Source organism: Staurois parvus, unplaced genomic scaffold (genome assembly GCF_062004578.1).
Source record: "Staurois parvus isolate SC_StPar_1 unplaced genomic scaffold, SC_StPar_1.0 ptg003760l, whole genome shotgun sequence".
Lineage (NCBI taxonomy): Eukaryota > Metazoa > Chordata > Amphibia > Anura > Ranidae > Staurois > Staurois parvus.
Genome location: NW_028321556.1, coordinates 28,344 through 51,661, shown reverse-complemented (window position 1 = coordinate 51,661; position 23,318 = coordinate 28,344). Strand labels below are relative to the sequence as shown.

At 40.7% G+C, this 23,318-nt stretch overlaps 1 protein-coding gene across 1 annotated transcript in view; it reads right to left on the bottom strand.

The window, feature by feature from the left end:
• CASR (calcium sensing receptor) overlaps positions 1 to 23,318 on the bottom strand; it is a 73,119-nt gene that overhangs the window by 37,955 nt on the left and 11,846 nt on the right. Inside the window, exons 2-3 of the mRNA XM_089668037.1 lie at positions 20,386 to 20,692; positions 14,419 to 15,246 (exon numbers count right to left, since the gene is read on the bottom strand). Coding sequence (XP_089524163.1) covers positions 14,419 to 15,246; positions 20,386 to 20,692 — 1,135 coding nt within the window. The remainder of the gene's footprint in view (positions 1 to 14,418; positions 15,247 to 20,385; positions 20,693 to 23,318) is intronic.

Sequence of the window (23,318 nt, the reverse complement as noted above, 5' to 3'; positions counted from 1 at the left end):
GGGGAGGACAGCCCATATATATGTAGGGGGGTCTGGGCTTCCTGAGCTGGGAGGTAGGGGGCATTAAAGTTCCGCAGCAGCTGCACAGGACACTCTCTTCCCTCTCACCTCCACGTTTAAGATTTGGGTCACATGATGGAAAGCCCCGCCCACTGATCGCAGGAGCTACCTGCTGTTGGCCGGAAGGCACCCGGATGGGGCTTCCATGTGACCGGGGGGAAGGGGGGCAGTCATTGGGGAGCGCACAGAGTTCAGGGAAAGTTTTTTTATAAAGTTTAGAAGTTGGTTGAAGCTCTGTGTATATATAGAGGACGAACTACACCCAGGAATACACTGAGGAAGAACGATGGTTGGCAGGAATTACAGACTGGGAGTGGGGGATGTAAAGGGGGAGATAGATTGGGGGGGTAAGAGTAAAGGGGGATAGATGGGGGGATGTAAGGGTAAAGGGGGGATAAATTGGGGGGAGGTAAGGGTAAAGAGGGGATAGACTGGGAGGGGGGTAAGAGTAAAGGGGGAGTAGATTGGAGGGATGTAAGGGTAAAGGGGGGATAGACTCAGAGGGGGTAAGAGTAAAAGGGGGGGGTATATTGGGGGGATGTAGGGGTAAAGGGGGATAAGTTGGGGGAAGGTAAGGGTAAAGGGGGGATAGACTGGGGGGGTAAGAGTAAAGGGGAGGTAGACTGGGGGGGTAAGAGGAAAGGTGGGATAGATGAGGGGGATGTAAGGGTAAAAGGGGGGGTATGACAAGAGGTTGTAAGATTAATATGGGATGGAGGAGATGGGACTGGAGGAGGAGGACATGGGATGGAGGAGGAGAAGGACATGGGAAGGAGGAGATGGGACTGGAGGAGGAGGAGGACATGGGATGGAGGAGATGGGACTGGAGGAGGAGGAGGACATGGGATGGAGGAGATGGGACTGGAGGAGGAGAAGGACATGGGATAGAGGAGATGGGACTGGAGGAGGAGGAGGACATGGGATGGAGGAGATGGGACTGGAGGAGGAGGAGGACATGGTATGGAGGAGATGTGACTGGAGGAGGAGGAGGACATGGGATGGAGGAGATGGGACTGGAGGAGGAGAAGGACATGGTATGGAGGAGATGGGACTGGAGGAGGAGGAGGACATGGGATGGAGGAGATGGGACTGGAGGAGGAGAAGGACATGGTATGGAGGAGATGGGACTGGAGGAGGAGGAGGACATGGGATGGAGGAGATGGGACTGGAGGAGGAGGAGGACATGGGATGGAGGAGATGGGACTGGAGGAGGAGGAGGACATGGGGTGGAGGATATGGGACTGGAGGAAGAGGAGGACATGGGATGGAGGAGATGGGACTGGAGGAGGAGAAGGACATGGTATGGAGGAGATGGGACTGGAGGAGGAGGAGGACATGGGATGGAGGAAATGGGACTGGAGGAGGAGAAGGACATAGGATGGAGGATATGGGACTGGAGGAAGAGGAGGACATGGGATGGAGGAGATGGGACTGGAGGAGGAGGAGGACATGGGATGGAGGAGGAGGACATGGGATGGAGGAGATTGGATGGAGGAGGAGAAGGACATGGGATGGAGGAGGAGGAGGACATGGGGTGGAGGACATGGGATGGAGGAGGAGGAGGACATGGGATGGAGGAGATGGGATGGAGGAGATGGGATGGAGGACATGGGATGGAGGACATGATGGAAGAATCGGGTGAGAAATGTAATTGAAAAAAGAAACGAGCGTGAGCTGTGACTTGGAAAGAAAAAATTCTTGGGCACGAAAATCCTTTTCTGTAGCAACACGAGGTGGAATGAAAGGCTCGGTTGGTTGAATTTCAAAATCAATAGTGGCGCCATCAGATTACAAAACACACCAAATTTCCAATTTTCTGAAGAAAATTCGTTCAGAATTCGACCCGTGTATAGTCTGCATGAAGGAATGCAGACCCTGCCACTGTCCTCATTAGAGCCCTGCAGGAGCAGCAGCTGATTGATAATTGGACACAGACAAGCATCCATCTCTTTCTTCAAAATACACGGGTCGAATTCCGAACGAAAATCGGAAATTTTGTGCGTTTTGTAACCCGAAGGCGCCAACATTAAGTTCGAAATTCGACCCACCGAGCCTTTCATCTCACCTCGTGTTGCTACAGAAAAGAATTTTCGCGGCCAAGAATTTTCTTTTCTCTCCAGCTCACGCTCCTTTCTATTTCAATCACATTTCTCGCTCGATTCTCCCATCATTGATTAGAAATTCGTTCGTTTTTCAGACAATTTCCAACATCAAATTCGATGGTCGCTCGAAAACCGTCCGTTGCTGCGACCCTTGTAACGGTGCGAAATTCGAACGAAAATTCTGTTTTCGAAAGAAAATCCTTTCAGAATCTGACCCTCGTGTGGCCGGCTGAAGATACTGATTTCTGCGTGATTCTGCATCCCAATCAACTGCGACATTCTTGCACCACATTTATTAAAAAAAATTAAAAAATTTAAAAAAACAAATAAATTAAAAAAAAAACCAAATAAATAAATTAAAACAAAAAATTAAAAAAACAAATAAATAAAAAAAAATTAAAAACCAAACAAATAAATAAAAAAAATATATATATATTTGTACTTTTTGACCCTCGTGTGGCCGGCTGAAGATACGGATTTCTGCGTGATTCTGTATCCCAATCAACTGCGACATTTTTGCACCACATTTATTTAAAAAAATGTAAAAATTTAAAAAAAACAAATAAATTAAAAAAAAACAAATAAATTAATTAAAACAAAAAATTAAAAAAACAAATAAATAAAAAAAAATTAAAAAACAAACAAATAAATAATAAAAAAAAATTTATATATATTTGTACTTTTTGACCGTGTGGCCGGCTGAAGATACGGATTTCTGCGTGATTCTGCATCCCAATCAACTGCGACGTTTTTGCACCACATTTATTTAAAATAATAAAAAAATTAAAAAAAACAAATAAATTAAAAAAAAAACAAATAAATAAATAAAAAAAAAATTAAAAAAACAAATAAATAAAATTAAAAAACAAACAAATAAATAATAAAAAAAAATTATATATATTTGTACTTTTTGAGGTCTGATTTTGCACATTTTATCTGTGCTGGTATATGTCTGTCCTGTGCGCGGTGGATTTTTTTTTTTTAAAGCTCGTTCCCTGCGTCCGCTCTCCGCGTGCCGCGGTTGATGAAAGCAGACAGCCGATGACCTCACCTGCGCACTCAACGGAAACCGCATCTTCAACATTCCGTAAAAGCGCCCATGAAAGGGGAAGGTGAGGACTTTTACCAGGAATAACTTTTTACTTTTTGTTTTATTGAGTTAAGAATAGCCGTAAGTAAAACTTTATTGATCCGAAGATTCTACAAACTCGGCAAGGCTGCAAATGGATTCCTTTAAAGTGATTCCTCCGCCCCCCGCGTGTAGTCACTGAGCGACTGCGGACATCATGAAATTCTTCATATACTTGGCTTCTAAAATGCGTTTCTGACCCAGGATGCATTTATCGACTTTAACCCCTCGCCCTCCAGAGGATTCCCCCCCCCCTTCATGACCAGGCCATTTTTTGTGCGTTACTTTAACTGACAATTGCGCGGTAATGCGAAGCCGCACCCAAATGAAATTTATTTCCCATGAATAGAGATTTCTTTCGGTGGTATTTGATTGCCTCTGTGGTTTTTTATTTTTTGCGCTATAGACAATTTTTGAAAAAAAAAAAAAAACAATATTTTTGACTTTTTGGTCCAGTAAAAAATTTTTAAAAAATCAAATGAATTTACATCAAAATGAATTCTGCTCCGTGTCTTTGCTAAAAAAAAAATCCAGATACGTGTAACTTAATTGTTTTTTCCCCTATAGAGCTCTTTCTGTCAGTGGTATTTGATCGCCTGTGCAGTTTTTTTTTTTTGTGCTATAAAAAAATTGATGAAAATTTTGAGAAAAAAAACAATATTTTTGAATTTATTTCCCACGAATAGAGCTTTCTTTCAGTGATATTTGATTGCCTCTGTGGTTTTTTATTTTTTGCACTATAGACAATTTTTGAAAAAAAAAAAAAAACAATATTTTTGACTTTTTGCTATTGAACATGTCCAGTAAAAATTTTTTAAAAAATCAAATAAATTTACGTCAAAATGTATTCTGCTCCGTGTCTTTGCTAAAAAAAAAATCCAGATACGTGTAACTTAATTGGTTTTTCCCCTATAGAGCTCTTTCTGTCAGTGGTATTTGATCGCCTGTGCGGTTTTTATTTTTTGTGCTATAAAAGAATTGCTGAAATTTTTGAGAAAAAAAACAATATTTTTGAATTTATTTCCCACGAATAGAGCTTTCTTTCGGTGATATTTGATTGCCTCTGTGGTTTTTTTTTTTTTTGCGCTATAGACAATTTTTGAAAAAAAAAAAACAATATTTTTGACTTTTTGCTATTAAACAAAATCCAGTAAAATATTTTTAAAAAATCAAATAAATTTAGGTCAAAATGTATTCTGCTCCGTGTCTTTGCTAAAAAAAAAATCCCAGTATGTGTAAATTAATTGGTTTTTCCCCTAACAAGAGAGCTTTTTTTTTTCAGTGGTATTTGATCACCTGTGTAATTTTTTTATTTTTTAATTAAAAATCAGATTTTGTAAAAAAATGTATTCAAGCCATTTTTTGTGATACGGCACTGCGTTACTTTGACAATTGCGCGGTCATGCAACGCTGCACCCAAATGAAATTTACGTTTTTCTTTTCCCCAAACATTAGAGCTTTTTTTTGGTGGTATTTGATCACCTGTGCAGTTTTTATTTTTTGCGCTATAAACAAAAAAAGACAGACAATTTTTGAAAAAAAAAAATATATTTTTGACTTTTTTGCTATTAAACATGTGCAGTAAAATATTTTTTAAAAAATCAAATAAATTTAAGTCAAAATGTATTCTGCTCTGTCTTTGCTAAAAAAAAAATCCCAATACGTGTAAATTAATAGTTTTTTCCCCTAACATTAGAGCTTTTTTTTGGTGGTATTTGATCGCCTGTGCAGTTTTTATTTTTTGCTCTATCAACTAAAAAAAGTCCGGCAATTTTGAGAAAAAAAAACACAATATTTTTGACTTTTTGCTATTAAACATGTCCAGTAAAAAAATCTAACAAAATCTGAGTTTTTTTTTTCAGTGGTATTTGATCACCTGTGTCATTTTTTTATTTTTTTGCACAATAAACAAAAAAAGACTGACAATTTTTGAAAAAAAAAATCTATTTTTGACTCTTTTTTGCTATTAAACATCTCCAGAAAGTTATAGCGTTTACAAATGGCGGCATAGATGCTGGGATTTTTTTTGTTGTAGTATTTGGTCGCCTGTTCGGTTTTTATTTTTTGCGCTATAAACAAAAAAAGACTGACAATTTTGAGAAACAAAACACAATATTTTTTACTTTTTTGCTATTAAACATCTCCAGTAAAAAAAAATTAAAAATCAGATTTTGTAAAAAATTTATTCAGGCCATTTTTTGTGACACGGCGCTGAGTTACTTTAACTGACAATTGCGCAGTCATGCAACTCTGCACCCAAATTAAATCTACGTTTTTCTTTTCCCCAAACATTAGAGCTTTTTTTGGTGGTATTTGATCACCTGTGCGGTTTTTATCTTTTGCGCTATAAACAAAAAAAGGCTGACAAATTTGAGAAAAAAAACACAATATTTTTGACTTTTTGCTATTAAAAATGTCCAGTTAAAAATTTTTAAAAAATCAAATAAATTTAGGTCAAATTGTATTCTGCTCTATGTCTTTGCTGAAAAAAAAATCTCAATACTTGTAAATTAATTGGTTTTTCCCCTAACAATAGAACTTTTTTTTCAGTGCTATTTGATCGTCTGTGCCGTTTTTTTATTTTTTGAGCTATAAACAAAAAAAGACTGACAATTTTTGAAAAAAAACCCCCAAAACAATATTTGTTACTTTTTTTTAGCTATTAAACATCTCCAGTAAAAAAAAATTTAAAAATCAGATTTTGTAAAAAATGTATTCAGGCCATTTTTTGTGATATGGCGCTGCGTTACTTTAACTGACAGTTGCGCGGTCGTGCAACGCTGCACCCAAATGAAATTTATGTCTTTCTTTTCCCCAACATTACAGCTTTTTTTTGGTGGTATTTGATCACCTTACAGTTTTTATTTTTTGCGCTATAAACAAAAAAAGTCCGGCAATTTTGAGAAAAAAAAACACAATATTTTTGACTTTTTGCTATTAAACATTTCAAGTAAAAAAATTTCAAAAATCAAATAAATTTGCTAAAAAAAAAAAAATCCCCATATGTGTAAATGAATTGGTTTACGTGAAAGTTGCAGCGTTTACAAATGGCGGTATAGATACTGGGATTTTTTTTTTTGTTGTGGTATTTGATCGCCTCTGCGTTTTTATTTTTTGCGCTATAAACAAAAAAGACCGACAATTTTTGGAAAAAAATTTTTTTTTGACTTTTTGCTATTAAACACGTCCAGTAAAAAAATGTAAAAATCAGATTTTGTCAAAAATGTATTCAGGCCATTTTTTGTGATACGGCGCTGCGTTACTTTGAATGACAATTGCGCGGTCATGCAACGCTGCACCCAAATGAAATTTACATCTTTTTTTTCCCTGTGCGGTTTTTATTTTTTGCGCTATAAACAAAAAAAGTCCGGCAATTTTGATTTTTAAAAATCAGATTTTGTCATAAATTTAGGCCAAAATGTATTCAGGCCATTTTTGGCGATACGGCGCTGCATTATTTTAACGGCCAATTGCGCGGTCATGCAACGCTGCACCCAAATTAAATGTATGTATTTTTTTTTTCCCCCCAACAATAGAGCTTTTTTTTGGTGGTATTGGATCGCCTCTGCGGTTTTTGTTGTGCTATAAACAAAAAAAGACAATTTGTGAGAAAATTTTTTTTTACTTTTTTGCTATTAAACATGTCCAGTAAAAAAATGTAGAAAAATCAAATTCCGTCATAAATTTCGGCCAAAATGTATTCTGCTCCGTGTCTTCGCTAAAAAAAAATAATCCAGATACGTGTAAATTAATTGGTTTACGTGAAAGTTATAGCGTTTACAAATGGCGGTATAGATTCCGGGATTTTTTAAATTTTATACTAGTAATGGCGGCGATCAGCGACTTATAGCGGGACTGCGGCGGGCATTCTGACACTGCGGGGGAGGGGGACTGACTTGGTGTCACTGACATCCCCAGTGACACCAATACAGTGATCGGTGCTAATAAAAAGCACCGACACTGTACTAATGGCACTGGGCAGGAAGGGGTTAACATGAGGGGCGATCAAAGGGTTAACTGTGTGCTGGGAGTGTTTTACCTTGTAAGTATGCTGCTTTGTATGTCTGTGCTGTGCAGAGCCATACAAAGCAGCATGCTGGAGCTGACATTGTTTACATGCAGACCTCTCCCCCATCAGTGATACTCGGCGATCGCCGGATGCCGGCGGGGAATCAGCGTCCAGGACCCGGTGATTGATAGCTGAAGCCGGTGATTATTTTCACCCGGTGATCCTGCCAGTAACACACTCCCTGTCTTAGGGTGACAATGCTCACCGTCAGGGGCGGACTGACAACTCATGGGGCCCCCGGGCAATAGGGGATCATGGGGCCCCTGTGTCCTTGCCCAAACTTAAAAAAGCCTATGAAAAAGGTACCAGGGGCATCACATGGGGCCCCCTACCAGGGGCGGACTGACAACTCATGGGGCCCCCGGGCAATAGGGGATCATGGGGCCCCTGTGTCCTTGCCCCAACTTAAAAAAGCCTATGAAAAAGGTACCAGGGGCATCTCATGGGGCCCCCTACTGACCCCGGGCCCTTGGGGAGTGCCCGATTTCCCAAATGGTCAGTCCGCCCCTGCTCACCGTACTGTACATATGGAGGCACAGCATTGCTAAGCAAGGAGAGAACTACAGAACACCTCCCCCACTTCTCTGCTCCATTACTTAGGGAAGAGGTGTTCTCCATTTACAGGGACTCTGGATTTCTAGAAGGATCAACACAGTTTTTTTTTCCTGAAAAAAGAAAGCTAATGCAGCCACCCCATCTAAGGCTCGGTTCACACCTAGGCAGTTTGCGTTTGATCCGTTTTTGCGCATGCATTTTTTTTTCTTGTTGCTAGGCAGATTCAAAAGACGCAAAACGCATAAAAAAATGCATCAAAAACGCAGCATTCCCTTTACACAGCTACATAGTTAGTCTGGCTGAAAAAAGATAAACGTCCATCCAGTTCAAACATCGAAAAAAGTCCATCGACCCAAAAACGCTACTTTTTTGCTTTTAAAAAAAATTTCCTGGCCCTTTCCAAAAAACGCAGCGGGGTGAAAACGCGGAAATGTGAACCCGTCCCATAGGAAGTCATGTTCAATGGGCTGCAGTGCGTTTCTGAAAAACGCTGCGGAAAACGCAGGTGCGAACCCGGGTCCAGGACTGCTCAGCTGAAAGTAACACAATTTTTTTTTTTTTGGATGTAGATATGATGTAACGCTATGCTTATAAAAAGGCCTCCTAGAGCGCCCCCATCTGGCTGGAAAATAAGAAAAACAACCTTTTCATACTGACGTACTTCCTATTTATCTAAGGGAAAAAAAAGGTTTGTTTTTTTTTAAATAATAAATAATGAAAGTAATATTAAAGAAATTAAATAATAATAAATAAATAAAATATATTACATTTAAATAAATATAATAAAGAAAATAATAATAATAAAATAAATATAATATAGCATAATATAATATAATATATAGGAATAAATAAAACATACTATAATATATAAAAATAAATATAATATAATAAAGAAGGAAAATAATAATAATAATAATCAAATAAATAAATAAAACATACTATAATACATATAAATAAATATAATATAATGAAAATAATAATAATAATCAAATAAATATAATATAGCTTAATATAGCATAATATATTATATTATATAGGAATAAATAAAACATACTATAATACATATAAATAAATATATAATAAATAAAGAAAATAATAATAATAATAATAATAATCATCATCAACTAAATAATTAAAGCTTAAGATAGAATAATATAATATAATAATAAATAAAACATACTATAATACATATAAATAAATATAATACATAAAGAAAACAATAATAATAATCAAATAAAAAAATATAATATAGCATAATATAATATAATATATAGGAATAAATAAAACATACTATAATATATATAATTAAATATAATATAATAAAGAAAGAAAATAATAATAATAATAATAATCAAATAAATAAATAAAACATACTATAATGTATATAAATAAATATAATATAATAAAGAAAGAAAATAATAATCAAATAAATAACTATAATATAGCATAATATAATATAATGTAATATATAGGAATAAATAAAACATACTATAATACATATAAATAAATATAATATAATAAAGATAGAAAATAATAATAATAATCAAATAAATAAATATAATATAGCATAATATAATATAATATATAGGAATAAGTAAAATCTACTATAATACATATAAATAAATATAATATAATAAATAAAAAAAATAATAATAATCAAATAAATATAATATAGCTTAATATAGCATAATATATTATATTATATAGGAATAAATAAAACATACTATAATACATATAAATAAATATAATATAATAAATAAAGAAAATAATAATAATAATAATAATCATCATCATCAAATAAATAAATAAAGCTTAATATATAATAATATAATATAATAAATAAAGAAAGCAATAATAATAATCAAATAAATAAATATAATATAGCATAATATAATATAATTTATAGGAATAAATAAAACATAATATAGTACATATAAATAAATATAATATAATAAATAAAGGAAATAATAATAAATCAATTAAATAATAATAAATATAATACATATAAATAAATAAGATAAAATACAATATAATATATAAAGAAAATATTGAAAATGAAAACTGTGCATTCCCTTTTAAAGAGAAAAGGTTAGGACTTTTATAGGAAGTCAGTGCCTCTGCTGTTCCTCTGATGATCTAACAATAGCCATAAGTAACACTTTATTGATCCGGAGATTCTGAAAATTCTGCAAAGTTACCGATTGATTTTTTGTTAAAGTGAACCTGTTGCCAAACCATAGGATATAACAAATCATCATTAGGAAAAGAGCGGGCACCATAAAGACAGAACACGCGGAATCAGCTTCTAAATCTGACCTCCAGACTACTGAGGCAGAGTAATGTGATTTTCAGGAAGCTATGTACAGCACCCTGCCAGCCCCTCCCACCAGCCACGATCTGCCTGCATTGCATAGAGAAGCGCAGAGATCTTGCTTTTTGTGCCTATAGTCCTGTTTCACAGGCAGGACCTACAAACCTATTTTTCTTGCTGTACCCGGGGTTGAGTTTTAGGGTGACAGGACCCTTCATTCTCTCTGTAATGGGAATCCTGCACTTTCTCTGCCCCATTCTTCATGATAACATGAACAGAGATCTGCACACATTTCACATGAAATAAATGAATTAGAAAGGGTCAGCTGCCATGAGATGACAACACTGGGGGCCTGCTGGCCTGGGGGATAAATGAATAGAAGAAGAAAAATGCTACAAATGAAATTCAATGGGTGGCCAAATCTCCTGCACCCCCCCCCCTCCCCAACACCCCCCCCCCTCGACTCTCCCTGTTCTGCATCTTCTTTGTTCTCTAATTACAAGACTTCTGTATCCGGCCCGGGACCCAGGAAAAGGATTATTGACATCATGTCCCTCGGACACAGGAAGACATCGGGTCTGCTTCATGTCTAATTAATTCCATAGATAATAATTACACACAACAAAGATCCTGGAGGAGACGTGACAACCGCCGTGTAAAGGTGACCCAACTCATCGGGGACAGGCGCTCTGCAAATACTGTTTGTTTGGGTTTTTTTTAATGGTACAGACAGATCCAACCAGCAAATGTTTTTTTTGGAATTATTATAATTATTATAGCAAATGTTTATTTTTATTATTAGTATTATTATTATTATAGCAAATGTTTATTTTTATTATTATTATTATTATTATTATAGCAAATGTTTATTTTTATTATTATTATTATTATTTTTATTATTATTATAGCAAATGTTTATTTTTATTTTTATTATTATAGCAAATGTTTTTTTTATTATTATTATTATTATTATTATTATAGCAAATGTTTATATTATTATTATTATTATTATTATAGCAAATGTTTATAATTATTTTTATTATTATTATTATTATAGCAAATGTTTATTTTTATTATTATTATTATAGCAAATGTTTATTTTTATTATCATTATTATTATAGAAAATGTTTTTTATTATTATTATTATTATTATTATAGCAAATATTTATTATTATTATTATTATTATAGCAAATGTTTATTATTATTATTATTATTATTATTATAGCAAATGTTTATTATTATTGTTATTATTATTATTATTATAGCAAATATTTATTATTATTATTATTATAGCAAATGTTTATTATTATTATTATTATTATTATTATTATAGCAAATGTTTATTATTATTATCATTATTATCATTATTATTAATAATAATAATAATAATAATAATAATAATCATAATCATTTTTAAAAATGTAAATAAAAAAATATTTTAAAAAAGTATTTTTATTTTAAATATTTGTATTTACTTTAATTTTATAATAATACTATGTTTTAATAAATTCATATTTAAATACATATATTTTAATACTTTTTTTATTTTTCTTTATTAAATAAAAATATTTCACCAATTTTATATTGTGTGTGTGTGTTATTTTATTTTGTATACAACATCACCATTATTTAGGAGGAGATACCAAATTCCCTTTTTGCCACTTTTTTTCCTTTACAGAACCTTGCTAAACCTTTCCTATCTTTCTCCAATATTCCTACTTTTCTAGACAACGCTTAAAGTGGAACTTCACTCTGTCAATAAATATTCACTATTTCCAATCCTTATGTTGTTGACATTAGTAAATAGATAGGAAGTATATCTTATTTACTTGTTTTAAACTTTTTAATTAATTATTATATTTATAATATATATACATATATATATATATATACAGTGAAGGAAATGCGTATTTGCTCCCCGGCTGATGTTGAATGTTCGCCCCTCACACAGAAATGATCGGTCTAACAATGGAATGTTCGGTGTAACACTGAGAGACAAAATACAACAACAAATTCAGCAGAAATGCGTCTAACAAATGATGACTGATCTGCATGTTCATGAGGGAAAGAAGGATTTGATCCCCTATCATTCAGCAGGATTTCTGGCTCCCAGGTGTCTTTCATACAGGTAACAAGCTGAGATTAGAAGCAGTCTCTTAAAGGGAGTGCTGCTAATCTCATGGTGTTACCTGTATAAAAGACACCTGTCCACAGGAGCCATCAAACCATCAGATTCCAAACTCTCCACCATGGCAAAGACCAAAGAGCTGTCCAAGGATGTCAGGGACAAGATGGTAGACCTACACAAGGCTGGACTGGGCTACCAAACTATGGCCAAGCAGCTTGGTGAGAAGGTGACAACAGTTGGTGCAATCATTCACAAATGGAAGAAACACAAAACAAGTGTCAGTCTCCCTAGGTCTGGTGCACCATGCAAGATGTCACCTCGTGGAGTGTCAATGATCATGAGAACAGTGAGGAATCATCCCAGAACTACACGTGAGGATCTTGTCAATGATCTCCAGGCAGCTGGGACCACAGTCACCAAGAAAACAATTGGTAACACACTACGCCGACAAGGACTGAAATCCTGCAGTGCCCGCAAGGTCCCTCTGCTCAAGAAAGCACATGTCCAGGCCGTCTGAAGTCTGCCACTGAACATCTGAATGATGCAGAGGAGGACTGGTGGGAAGTGTTGTGGTCAGATGAGACCAAAATCCAGCTCTTTGGCATCAACTCGCCGTGTTTGGAGGAGGAGGAGGAATGCTGCCTATGACCCCAAGAACACCATCCCAACTGTGAAACATGGTGGTGGAAACATTCTGCTTTGGGGGTGTTTTTCTGCTAAGGGGGCAGGACAACTGCACTGCATCAAAGGTCCGATGGACGGTGCAATGTACCCTCAAATCTTGGGTGAGAACCTTCTTCCCTCAGCCAGGGCATTGAAAATGGGTGGTGGATGGGTGTTCCAGCATGACAATGACCCAAAACACACGGCCAAGGCAACAAAGGAGTGGCTCAAGAAGAAGCACATTAAGGTCCTGGAGTGGCCTAGTCAGTCTCCAGACCTTCATCCGATTGAAAATCTGTGGAGGAGCTGAAAGTTCGAGTTGCCAAACGTCAGCTACCAAGCCTTAGTGACTTGGAGAGGATCTGCCAAGAGGAGTGGGCCAAAATCCCTCCTGAGATGTGCGCAAACCTGGGGGCCAACTCCAGGAAACGTCTGACCTCTGTGATTGCCAACAAGGGATTTGCCACCAAGTACTAAGTCATGTTTTGTGAAGGGGATCAAATCCTTCTTTCCCTCATGAACATGCAGATCAGTCATCATTTGTTAGACGCATTTCTGCTGAATTTGTTGTTGTATTCTGTCTCTCAGTGTTACACCGAACATTCCATTGTTAGACCGATCATTTCTGTGTGAGGGGCGAACATTCAACATCAGGCGGGGGGCAAATACGCATTTCCTTCACTGTATATATATAATAGTTTATATATTATATTATAATAATTAATGATTTAATTTTATTTCTTCAGTTTCTTCCTGGTTTCCATGCCTAGGAAAATGATGTCATACATCCTAAGACTTTTAAGGAGGGAAAGGAGGGTTCTCAGCTCAGCCTTTACCTGAGTTAAGGACAGATGGATTCCAGGAAGTAAATGCTACATGAAACATCTGCCCTTACTCAAGATGGCCACTGCCAGAAATGCCAGGGGGGGTGTTTTTCAAAATGATTTCTCAGCAAAATAAAGCGTGGAGACGTGGATGGATGGGACAGTTTGCTTTGAATATTACAAATGAAGAATCCACCCATAGGCACCATCAGTTGATGTTTTTTCATCGGCACCCATAAATAGGCAGAGCAGGGGCGGACTGAAAACTCATGGGGCCCCCAGGCAATAGGGGATCATGGGGCCCCTGTGACCTTGCCCAAACTCAAAAATGCCTATGAAAAGGTACCAGGGGCATCTCATGGGGCCCCCTACTGACCCCAGGCCCTCGGGCAGAGCCCGAGTTTCCAAATGGTCAGTCCGCCCCTGAGGCAGAGCAGCAATTTCAGTGGCAAAATCTCAGCTCTGTTAGATCTGGGTATGGGACTGACTGTGTAAATCTCAGAACTGGATGGACAGAAGGAGGTCAATGCTGTAAAATATAACTATGATAAAGTTAGGAAGGACAAAGGGCCTACCTGCCAGGCTTCCACCTTCTTTATATCCGCGCATGATCCATTGGCGAAGAGTCCTTTCCCCGGGGTACATGTGTATATGTCCTGCAGGGCGTGGGCGATGGAATACACGGCTAAATATACATTGTACGATATCCGTAAATGAGTATAATCCAGATACGGTGTCTCCACGCTGGTGATGTTCTCCAAGCCGGTGCAGGCAGTAATGTTGGAGTTTTCTTCATTTTTCTTAGGCACACCAGACATGCGGCAGTTAAAGGTCTCTTCCCAGAATTCCTTGAGAAAACCATTGCTGCTGGACATTTTGGGGTGCACCTTCTGGAGGAATTCCCGAAATCCTGGAATTTGCCCAGCCCTCAGTGCAAAACCAATGGTGCCCCCAATAACATGAAAGTATTCAGGGATAGCGATCAAGGATGAGCTGGCCCAAGCCTCGCTAGCCAGCCAAATGCGTCCCGTGATATTACGCCTGACTATTTCCTTTATGAGCGGCTCAAGGTCTGGCCCACTGGAGAAGACCACAATGACTTTGGCTGTTGAGTTTTGGATGACGTCCACCACTTTCTCAATCTCCTCTATCGGTGTGTACTGCGAGATGAGCTCGCTGAAGTCGATGCAGATGTCTCGTTCTTCAGCCTCTTCTCGGAATTTCTCAATTCCTGGCCTACCGTAGTCATCATCTGCGGCAATAGTTCCTACCCAGTTCCACTGGAAGTACTCAATGATGTCTGCCATGGCGGTGGCTTGGTGCTCGTCATTGGGCATTGTGCGCAAAAAGGATTTATACTGGTTCTTGTTACTGAGAAGGCGACTGGAGGAAGCGTAGCTGACCTGTAAAAACAGAGTATGACATTACTTCCTCAACATGGACATGTACCTCACACTACCGTTTAGACCAGCCTCAACTAGGGTCGTATGAACCCTTGGGTTCTCCAAAGAGTTGCTAGGGCTTCCTTGGGCTGTGAGCAGCTATAGGTCATTCTCTCTCCTCATAGTCCCTACATTGTTCTGACACCAACGTCACAAAGCCAGTGGCCACTGATTACCAATGTATGGGGTCACTACACGGACTACCAATGTATGGGGGCTATACACTGACTACCAATGTATGGGGTCACTACACTGACCATCAATGTATGGGGTCACTACACTGACTACCAATGTATGGGGTCACTACACTGACTACCAATGTATAGAGTCACTACATTTACTACCAATGTATGGGGGTTTACACTGACTACCAATGTATGGGGTCACTACACTGACTACCAATGTATGGGGTCACTACACTGACTACCAATGTATGGGCTCACTACACTGACTACCAATGTATGAGGGCTATCCACTGACTACCAATGTATGGGGGATATCCACTGACTACCAATGTATGGGATCACTACACTGACTACCAATGTATGGGGTCACTACACTGACTACCAATATATGGGGTTACTACACTGACTACCAATGTATGGGGTCACTACACTGACTACCAATGTATGGGGTCACTACACTGACTATCAATGTATGGGGTCACTACACTGACTACCAATGTATGGGATCACTACACTGACTACCAATGTATGGGATCACTACACTGACTACCAATGTATGGGATCACTACACTGACTACCAATGTATGGGGTCACTACACTGACTACCAATGTATGGGATCACTACACTGACTACCAATGTATGGGGGCTGTACACTGACTACCAATGTATGGGGTCACTACACTGACCATCAATGTATGGGGTCACTACACTGACTACCAATGTATGGGGTCACTACACTGACTACCAATGTATGGGGTCACTACACTGACTACCAATGTATAGAGTCACTACATTTACTACCAATGTATGGGGGTTTACACTGACTACCAATGTATGGGGTCACTACACTGACTACCAATGTATGGGGTCACTACACTGACTACCAATGTATGGGATCACTACACTGACTACCAATGTATGGGGTCACTACACTGACTACCAATGTATGGGATCACTACACTGACTACCAATGTATGGGGGCTGTACACTGACTACCAATGTATGGGGTCACTACACTGACCATCAATGTATGGGGTCACTACACTGACTACCAATGTATGGGGTCACTACACTGACTACCAATGTATGGGGTCACTACACTGACTACCAATGTATGGGATCACTACACTGACTACCAATGTATGGGGTCACTACACTGACTACCAATGTATGGGGTCACTACACTGACTACCAATGTATGGGATCACTACACTGACTACCAATGTATGGGGTCACTACACTGACTACCAATGTATGGGGTCACTACACTGACTACCAATGTATGGGATCACTACACTGACTACCAATGTATGGGATCACTACACTGACTACAAATGTATGGGGTCACTACACTGACTACCAATGTATGGGATCACTACACTGACTACCAATGTGTGGGATCACTACACTGACTACCAATGTGTGGGGTCACTACACTGACTACCAATGTGTGGGGTCACTACACTGACCATCAATGTGTGGGGTCACTACACTGACTACCAATGTATGAGGTCACTACACTGACCATCAATGTATGAGGTCACTACACTGACTACCAATGTATGGGGTCACTACACTGACTACCAATGTATGGGGTCACTACACTGACTATCAATGTATGGGGTCACTACACTGACCATCAATGTATGGGGTCACTACACTGACTACCAATGTATGGGGTCACTACAATGACCATCAATGTATGGGGTCACTACACTGACTACCAATGTATGGGGTCACTACAATGACCATCATTGTATGGGGTCACCACACTGACTACCAATGTATGGGGTCACCACACTGACCATCAATGTATGGGGTCACTACACTGACTACCAATGTATGGGGTCACTACACTGACTACCAATGTATGGGGTCACTACACCTATGACCAGCAAATGGGCTGTATTGTGGCATTCGGTGTGGCATTATGGGCTGTATTGTGTGTATCGGTGCCACCACCACTACTGCTTAGGGCGCAGACACAGCTGCTGGTTTCTCCACTCTCTGCCATGGCCGGATCTGGGGGGGTGCTGGGGTAGGCTACACCCCCCGATTTCAGTTGGATGGGAGGATTTTAAGCTGGGAAGGGAAATTTAGAAGGATTTTAGCTAGAGGAGGGATTTGGGGGAATTTGTCCTAGGTGGGAGGATAGGAGGAAGAGGATTGGTGCTGGGAGAGGGGATTGTGGGTATATATGTGTTAGAAGAGGGGATTGGGGGGGGGGGATTTGTGTTAGGAGAGGGGATAGGGTGGTTTGTATTAGGAGGGGGGCTTGGAGGGAGGGGGATTTGTGATAAGAGGGGGGATTGGGGGGGGGGATTCGTGATAGAAATGGGGATTGGGGGGGATTTGTACTACGAAAGGGAATTGGGTGGGTTGAGCTAGGAGGGGGGATTGGGGTGGGGATTTGTCCTAGGTGGGGGGATTGGAGGAAGAGGATTGGTGCTGGGAGAGGGGATTGGGAGGTAGTTGTGTTAGAAGAGGGATTTGGGGGGGGGGGATTTGTGTTAGGAGAGGGGATGGGGTGGTTTGTATTAGGAGGGGGGATTTGTGATAAGAGGGGATTTTGGGGGAATTCTTGATAGAAGGGGGGATTGGGGGGATGTGTACTATGAAAGGGAATTGGGGGGGCTGTGCTAGCAAGGGGCATTGTGGGGGATTTGTGCTAGGAGGGGGGATTGGGGCATGCTAGGAGGGGGATTTGGGCGGGAATTTGTGCTCTGGGAGGGAATTTGTGCTTGAGGTAATTTGGGGAAGTGTGCTAGGAAGGGGGGGATTTGGGTGGGGAAGAAGAATTTTTGCTGGAAAGGGTAATTTAGAGGGGTTTGTGCTAGGTGGAGGAATTTAGGGGGATTTGTGCTAGGAGGCAGAATTGGGGGGGGGGGGATTACTCTGGGGGGGGCATTTTTGCTAGGGTGGAAAATTTAAGGGGAAAGATGATGTGTGCTAGGAGGGGTAGTAGAGCTACAGGTGAATTTTTTTCGGGGGGTGGGGGGTGCAATTAGCTGGTCTTGCCTAGGGTGCAATATAGCCTAGCACCAGTCTTGGTTGCACTACACAGCCATGTATGGGGTCACTACACCAACCACTAATGTATAGGAGTATGAGCTCTATACTGTCCCCCAATATAGGGGGGCACCACAATGATCACCAATGTAAAGGGGAGTTACACTGACCGCTAATCTACAGGGGCAATACACTGTTCCCCAATATGCAGGGGCACTACACTGTCATCCAATGGGGGCACTACTGACCACCAATGACATCTCATCTGTCAATCAACTATACAAGGGAAGGGGCGGGGATGGTGGCTACATCATTGACCAAGTCTGGTTAGCGGCCACTTTTTGGCCAGTGATGTCACTGCTAAGGGGAGGGGATTCCCTGTGACATCAGTGGTTCCAAGGGACACCGCGGGTGCAAGCAACTGAGCTTCCTTAGGACCCAGTGACAATGAGAAGAAGTCATATATAGAAACAGTACAAATACTGCTTCTATATGAAATTCTTGGCTCTCAAAAAAATCAGGGGCCAACTGGGCCTAACTTCGGGCATTTGCCTGAATGCCTAAACAGCCAAAGTTCAGTCTGATCTCTACTGGTGACCTTTGTCGCTGGGACAGAAAGTGATGGGAAACCAAAATTTTGAGTTCTGACCAAAACACAAAGAGAGGAAACCATTCAATGGGAACAACCGTTTCAGTATAAGAGGGGATTTCCTTCACACTAAAGAGATTTCCTCTCACTTTCTCAAAGAAGAAACCTGGATAAAATGTTATATTTTCCCATGCGTGGGTCAAATGCTCGTTTTTGTCTAGGAGCTCAGAAAGCAAAAATTTACTTACCTAATCCACCGATCCTCCAAATCCAAGACTGTTCCCCGATGTTCCTGCCCCCCCTGCTTGAATGGTGAATGGGCTGTTCCTGACGTCATCACGCCCATAGAATGGCTCTAAACATTAGAACGGCAGAAACAGTCCACTGTTGGACGTGGGGGGCAGTGGTGTATTTAGGTTTTGTGCTGCAATAGGCAACACAAAAATCATCTGACCCAATGGACACCGAACCAACACCCCCCCCCCCTTCGCCCTCCTGCAGAGAGAGTCTGACATTGACCAACAACACCCCTGCCCCCCCAACTCGGGAAAGCCTTCCACTACCCTCCCGGCGATAGAGAGAAAGACACTCATCTTCAAAGCTGCGGACATCTCTGGGAATGGGAGTCAGGCTCTACCAGGGGCGGACTGACCATTTGAGCACTCAGGCACTGCCTGAGGGCCCGGGGTCACTAGGGGGCCCCATGAGATGCTCCTGGTACCTTTCTTTGGCTTTTTCAAAGGCTTTTTTGGGTGTGGGTGAGGATACATGGGCCCCATGATCCCCTATTGACCGGGGGCCCCATGAGTTGTCAGTCCACCTCTGGGCTCTACATACACCATCAAGCAGCCAGCAGCCTCTCTTGGATCCCACCTGGTTCTCATGGCATGCGTGTCCCTTTTTTCATCCCTTCTTCGGAGGGGAGGTGCTGCCCCCCTGAAAAATGCCGCCCTAGGCAAGTGCCTTGTTTGCCTTGTGGTAAATACGCCCCTGGTGGGGGGAGAGCGGTTTTCCAGAGGATTGGAGCAATGGGTAAGTACAGCATTTCCATGAGCCCCTGGACAATACAAGCACTTAACCCATGCAGTGTGGGCACAGCCAATATTGACATTTTTAAACAAAAAGTAAATGTTGGTCTCTCAAATGAGAAACAGATGGCAAAAAAAACGATATGGGTTTTAATCATTTACCAAAAAATGTTGGCTTCAGAAATACTTCATCCCTATACATAGGCTCACAGGTCAATAGTAAACATCTAATCTCCAAGCCTAGGAGTCCCTTTAGTGACCCAACGTCTACAGTAACCATCCTTTCACCTGAGGTATATGGAAAAGCCCCAGCAGGTTGGCCACTGCGGTAGATATTCCGGAGCCCGTAGCTCCAACCACGGCGATGGTGGAGGGCATGTGCTCTGAACAGTTACAGAAGTCATCCAGGTTTAGCGAGTCAATCTTGTTCTGGGCCACGAAGCTGAGGGTGGCCTCCAGGGCCTTTGAGACCGTGTTGCAGGTGTCGAAAATCCTGTAGCCCAGTGTGATATTCGGCAGCATGGTGGTCGAGTTGTTGATCTCCTCGATTGCGAATATCATGGCTTGCAGCCATCGGAACCCACGAAAGTTATATCTGCAACAAAGCAAAGGAGAGTTAAGTGGTATGTGGGGAAAAGGCTGGCTGGAAAACATTGGGATGTTTCCTAGGAAACTCCTGACATTCCATCTATTAATAAACCTTTAATTTGTTACACTTTGATCAATTTTGGGGATTCCAAGGACAAGGTTACAGAAAATGGTTGTCACTCACACCGCCTTCCATTTGGGAATACTCCATGTCAGAGAAGTGTTAATAGCTTCAATTGTCCTCATCTGTAAAGGAACGAACTAAGGACCAGACTTCCTCGACTTATTTCCTCTAGTTGTGTTCCTGTCTCTAAACTAAGATAAAAGTGGAGCTCTCATAGGTCCAATTGTATGTGGTGGGGAAACCTGAAAGTGTATCTGCAGGATTGTTACAGACTCTCCATATGGCAAGGACAGAGCCGTGTCTTTCTAATTGTTCCTGGGACATGTTCAAAGTGGTGGTGGGATTTTCTTGACCTTCTTACCATGGAAGAACCCTTGAAATAACTTTCAGGTCTCAGAGAACTCCTGCCAATAATAATAAAATAAATAAGATAATAAGGAATGTTGTGTATGCACTTTATTTGACACCCTGGGCTGCTGTATATCGCCAGAAAAAATGCAGACAGTGAAAATTTTAGTGCTCATCTTAGTTACCAGTGGAAAAATGGGCTCTGGCACAGGTGGTCAATGAAGGGTCCTAGCACACTGGTGGTCATTTGGAAGAATGCCCCTTACATTGGTGGTCAGTGAGAAATATGCTCCCTACATTGGCGGTCAGTAGGAAGAAAGTTCTTTACATTGGGGGTCAGTGGGAAGAATGCTCCTTACATTGGTGCTATTTGAAAGAATTCCCCTTACATTGTTGGTCAGTGGGAAGAATGTCCCTTACATTGGTGGTCAGTGGGAAGAATGCTCCTTATATTGGTGGTCAGTGGGAAGAATGTCCCTTACATTGGTGGTCAGTGGGAAGAATGTCCCTTACATTGGTGTCAGTGGGAAGAATGCTCCTTACATTGGTGTCAGTGGGAAGAATGCTCCTTATATTGGTGGTCAGTGGGAAGAATGTCCCTTACATTGGTGGTCAGTGGGAGAAGGAAGAGGACATTGGGGGTCAGTAGGAAGAAAGTTCTTTACATTGGGGGTCAGTGGGAAGAATGTCCCTTACATTGGGGGTCAGTGGGAAGAATGTTCCTTACATTGTGGGTCAGTGGGAAGAATGTCCCTTACATTGGGGGTCAGTGGGAAGAATGTTCCTTACATTGGTGGCCAGTAGGAAGAATGTCCCTTACATTGGTGATCAGTGGGAAGAATGTCCCTTACATTGGGGGTCAGTGGGAAGAATGTCCCTTACATTGGTGATCAGTGGGAAGAATGCTCCTTATATTGGTGGTCAGTGGGAGAAGGAAGAGGACACACTGAAGGAACTCTCCCTGTGAACCAGTGTTTTTCAAGCCTGGGCCTTGCCTGCCAGCTTGGCCAGGAAACATGCCTGATCCAGGAGGAGGCCCTGGGAGGGATCCCCCTGATGACACCTAGTGAGGAGGAGGAGGAGGTGGATGACCTGACTGTGGGTCCAGGCCCTGGTGAAGATGTGGATGTGTACAGACAGAGGATTCAATAGTTTTATGGCGATTGGAAGAGCTGAGGAAAAACGTAAGGTTTTGAAGGCTGATCATAAATCCTTCAGAGCCAAACACTGCCAAGCCTGGAGTAAGAACAGATTGGCCATAAAGCCAGAACTACAGCAAATGGAGGAGAAGGTGAAGAAACAATCTTTATTACTGGAAAACATGAAAGCAAGAAGTGGAGCATTTAAGGGAAGTTTGACATTGAGAGGAGATGTGCCATCCAGACATCTGCGAGTTCTGTGGAGCAGCAGCCTTGCTGGTCTGTGCCTCCTCTGTCCATCATCAGGGACTTCTGAAGGGTCATCAGAAAAGGCAAACCTGTCTGCCCTCAGGGGTGACTCCATCTGCTGGATGAAGGTCAGGGTGCCATGCTCACTCTCAACCCCCTGGCTGGTTGGCACTGACAAGTCCCCAGCCTGGGGGTTGAGAGTGAGCATGGCACCCTGACCTTCATCCAGCAGATGGAGTCACCCCTGAGGGCAGACAGGTTCGCCTTTTCTGATGACCCTTCAGAAGTCGCTGAAGATGGACAGAGGAGGCACAGACCAGCAAGGTCAGTACTGGTAGAGAAATCCCAGTACACCAAGATGGCTGCTCCCAGCATGTCTGCCCCACCAGCTGTGGTGAGTATTGCTGGGAATGGTCAACCCGATAGTTTTCTTTTCTTTGCTCTTTTTAAAGTACAATCTTGGTAATATGTTAGCAGAGACCCCGCCGGGATGGGTGGGTATTTTTCAGTCTTGGTTTAAGTCTTTTCTGCATTGCTGCGAAGATGGCGGGCCAGTGAAAAGTCTGAGAGTCCGACATGGCAAGCTCCCGGCTTATGTTGCCCATCTCTGAATATATTTCGGCAGTGGCAGGTGACAGTGGAGGATATCAGGTCCCTTCCCAGGAAGCTTCTGGGGGAGATGATTTTGGCTTCTGCTTTCAGTGTGCCACTGGCCTTAAAGGATTGCCCAGGATCCGTAATGAGGGAGGGATTGCGTTTAATTAATTTGGGGA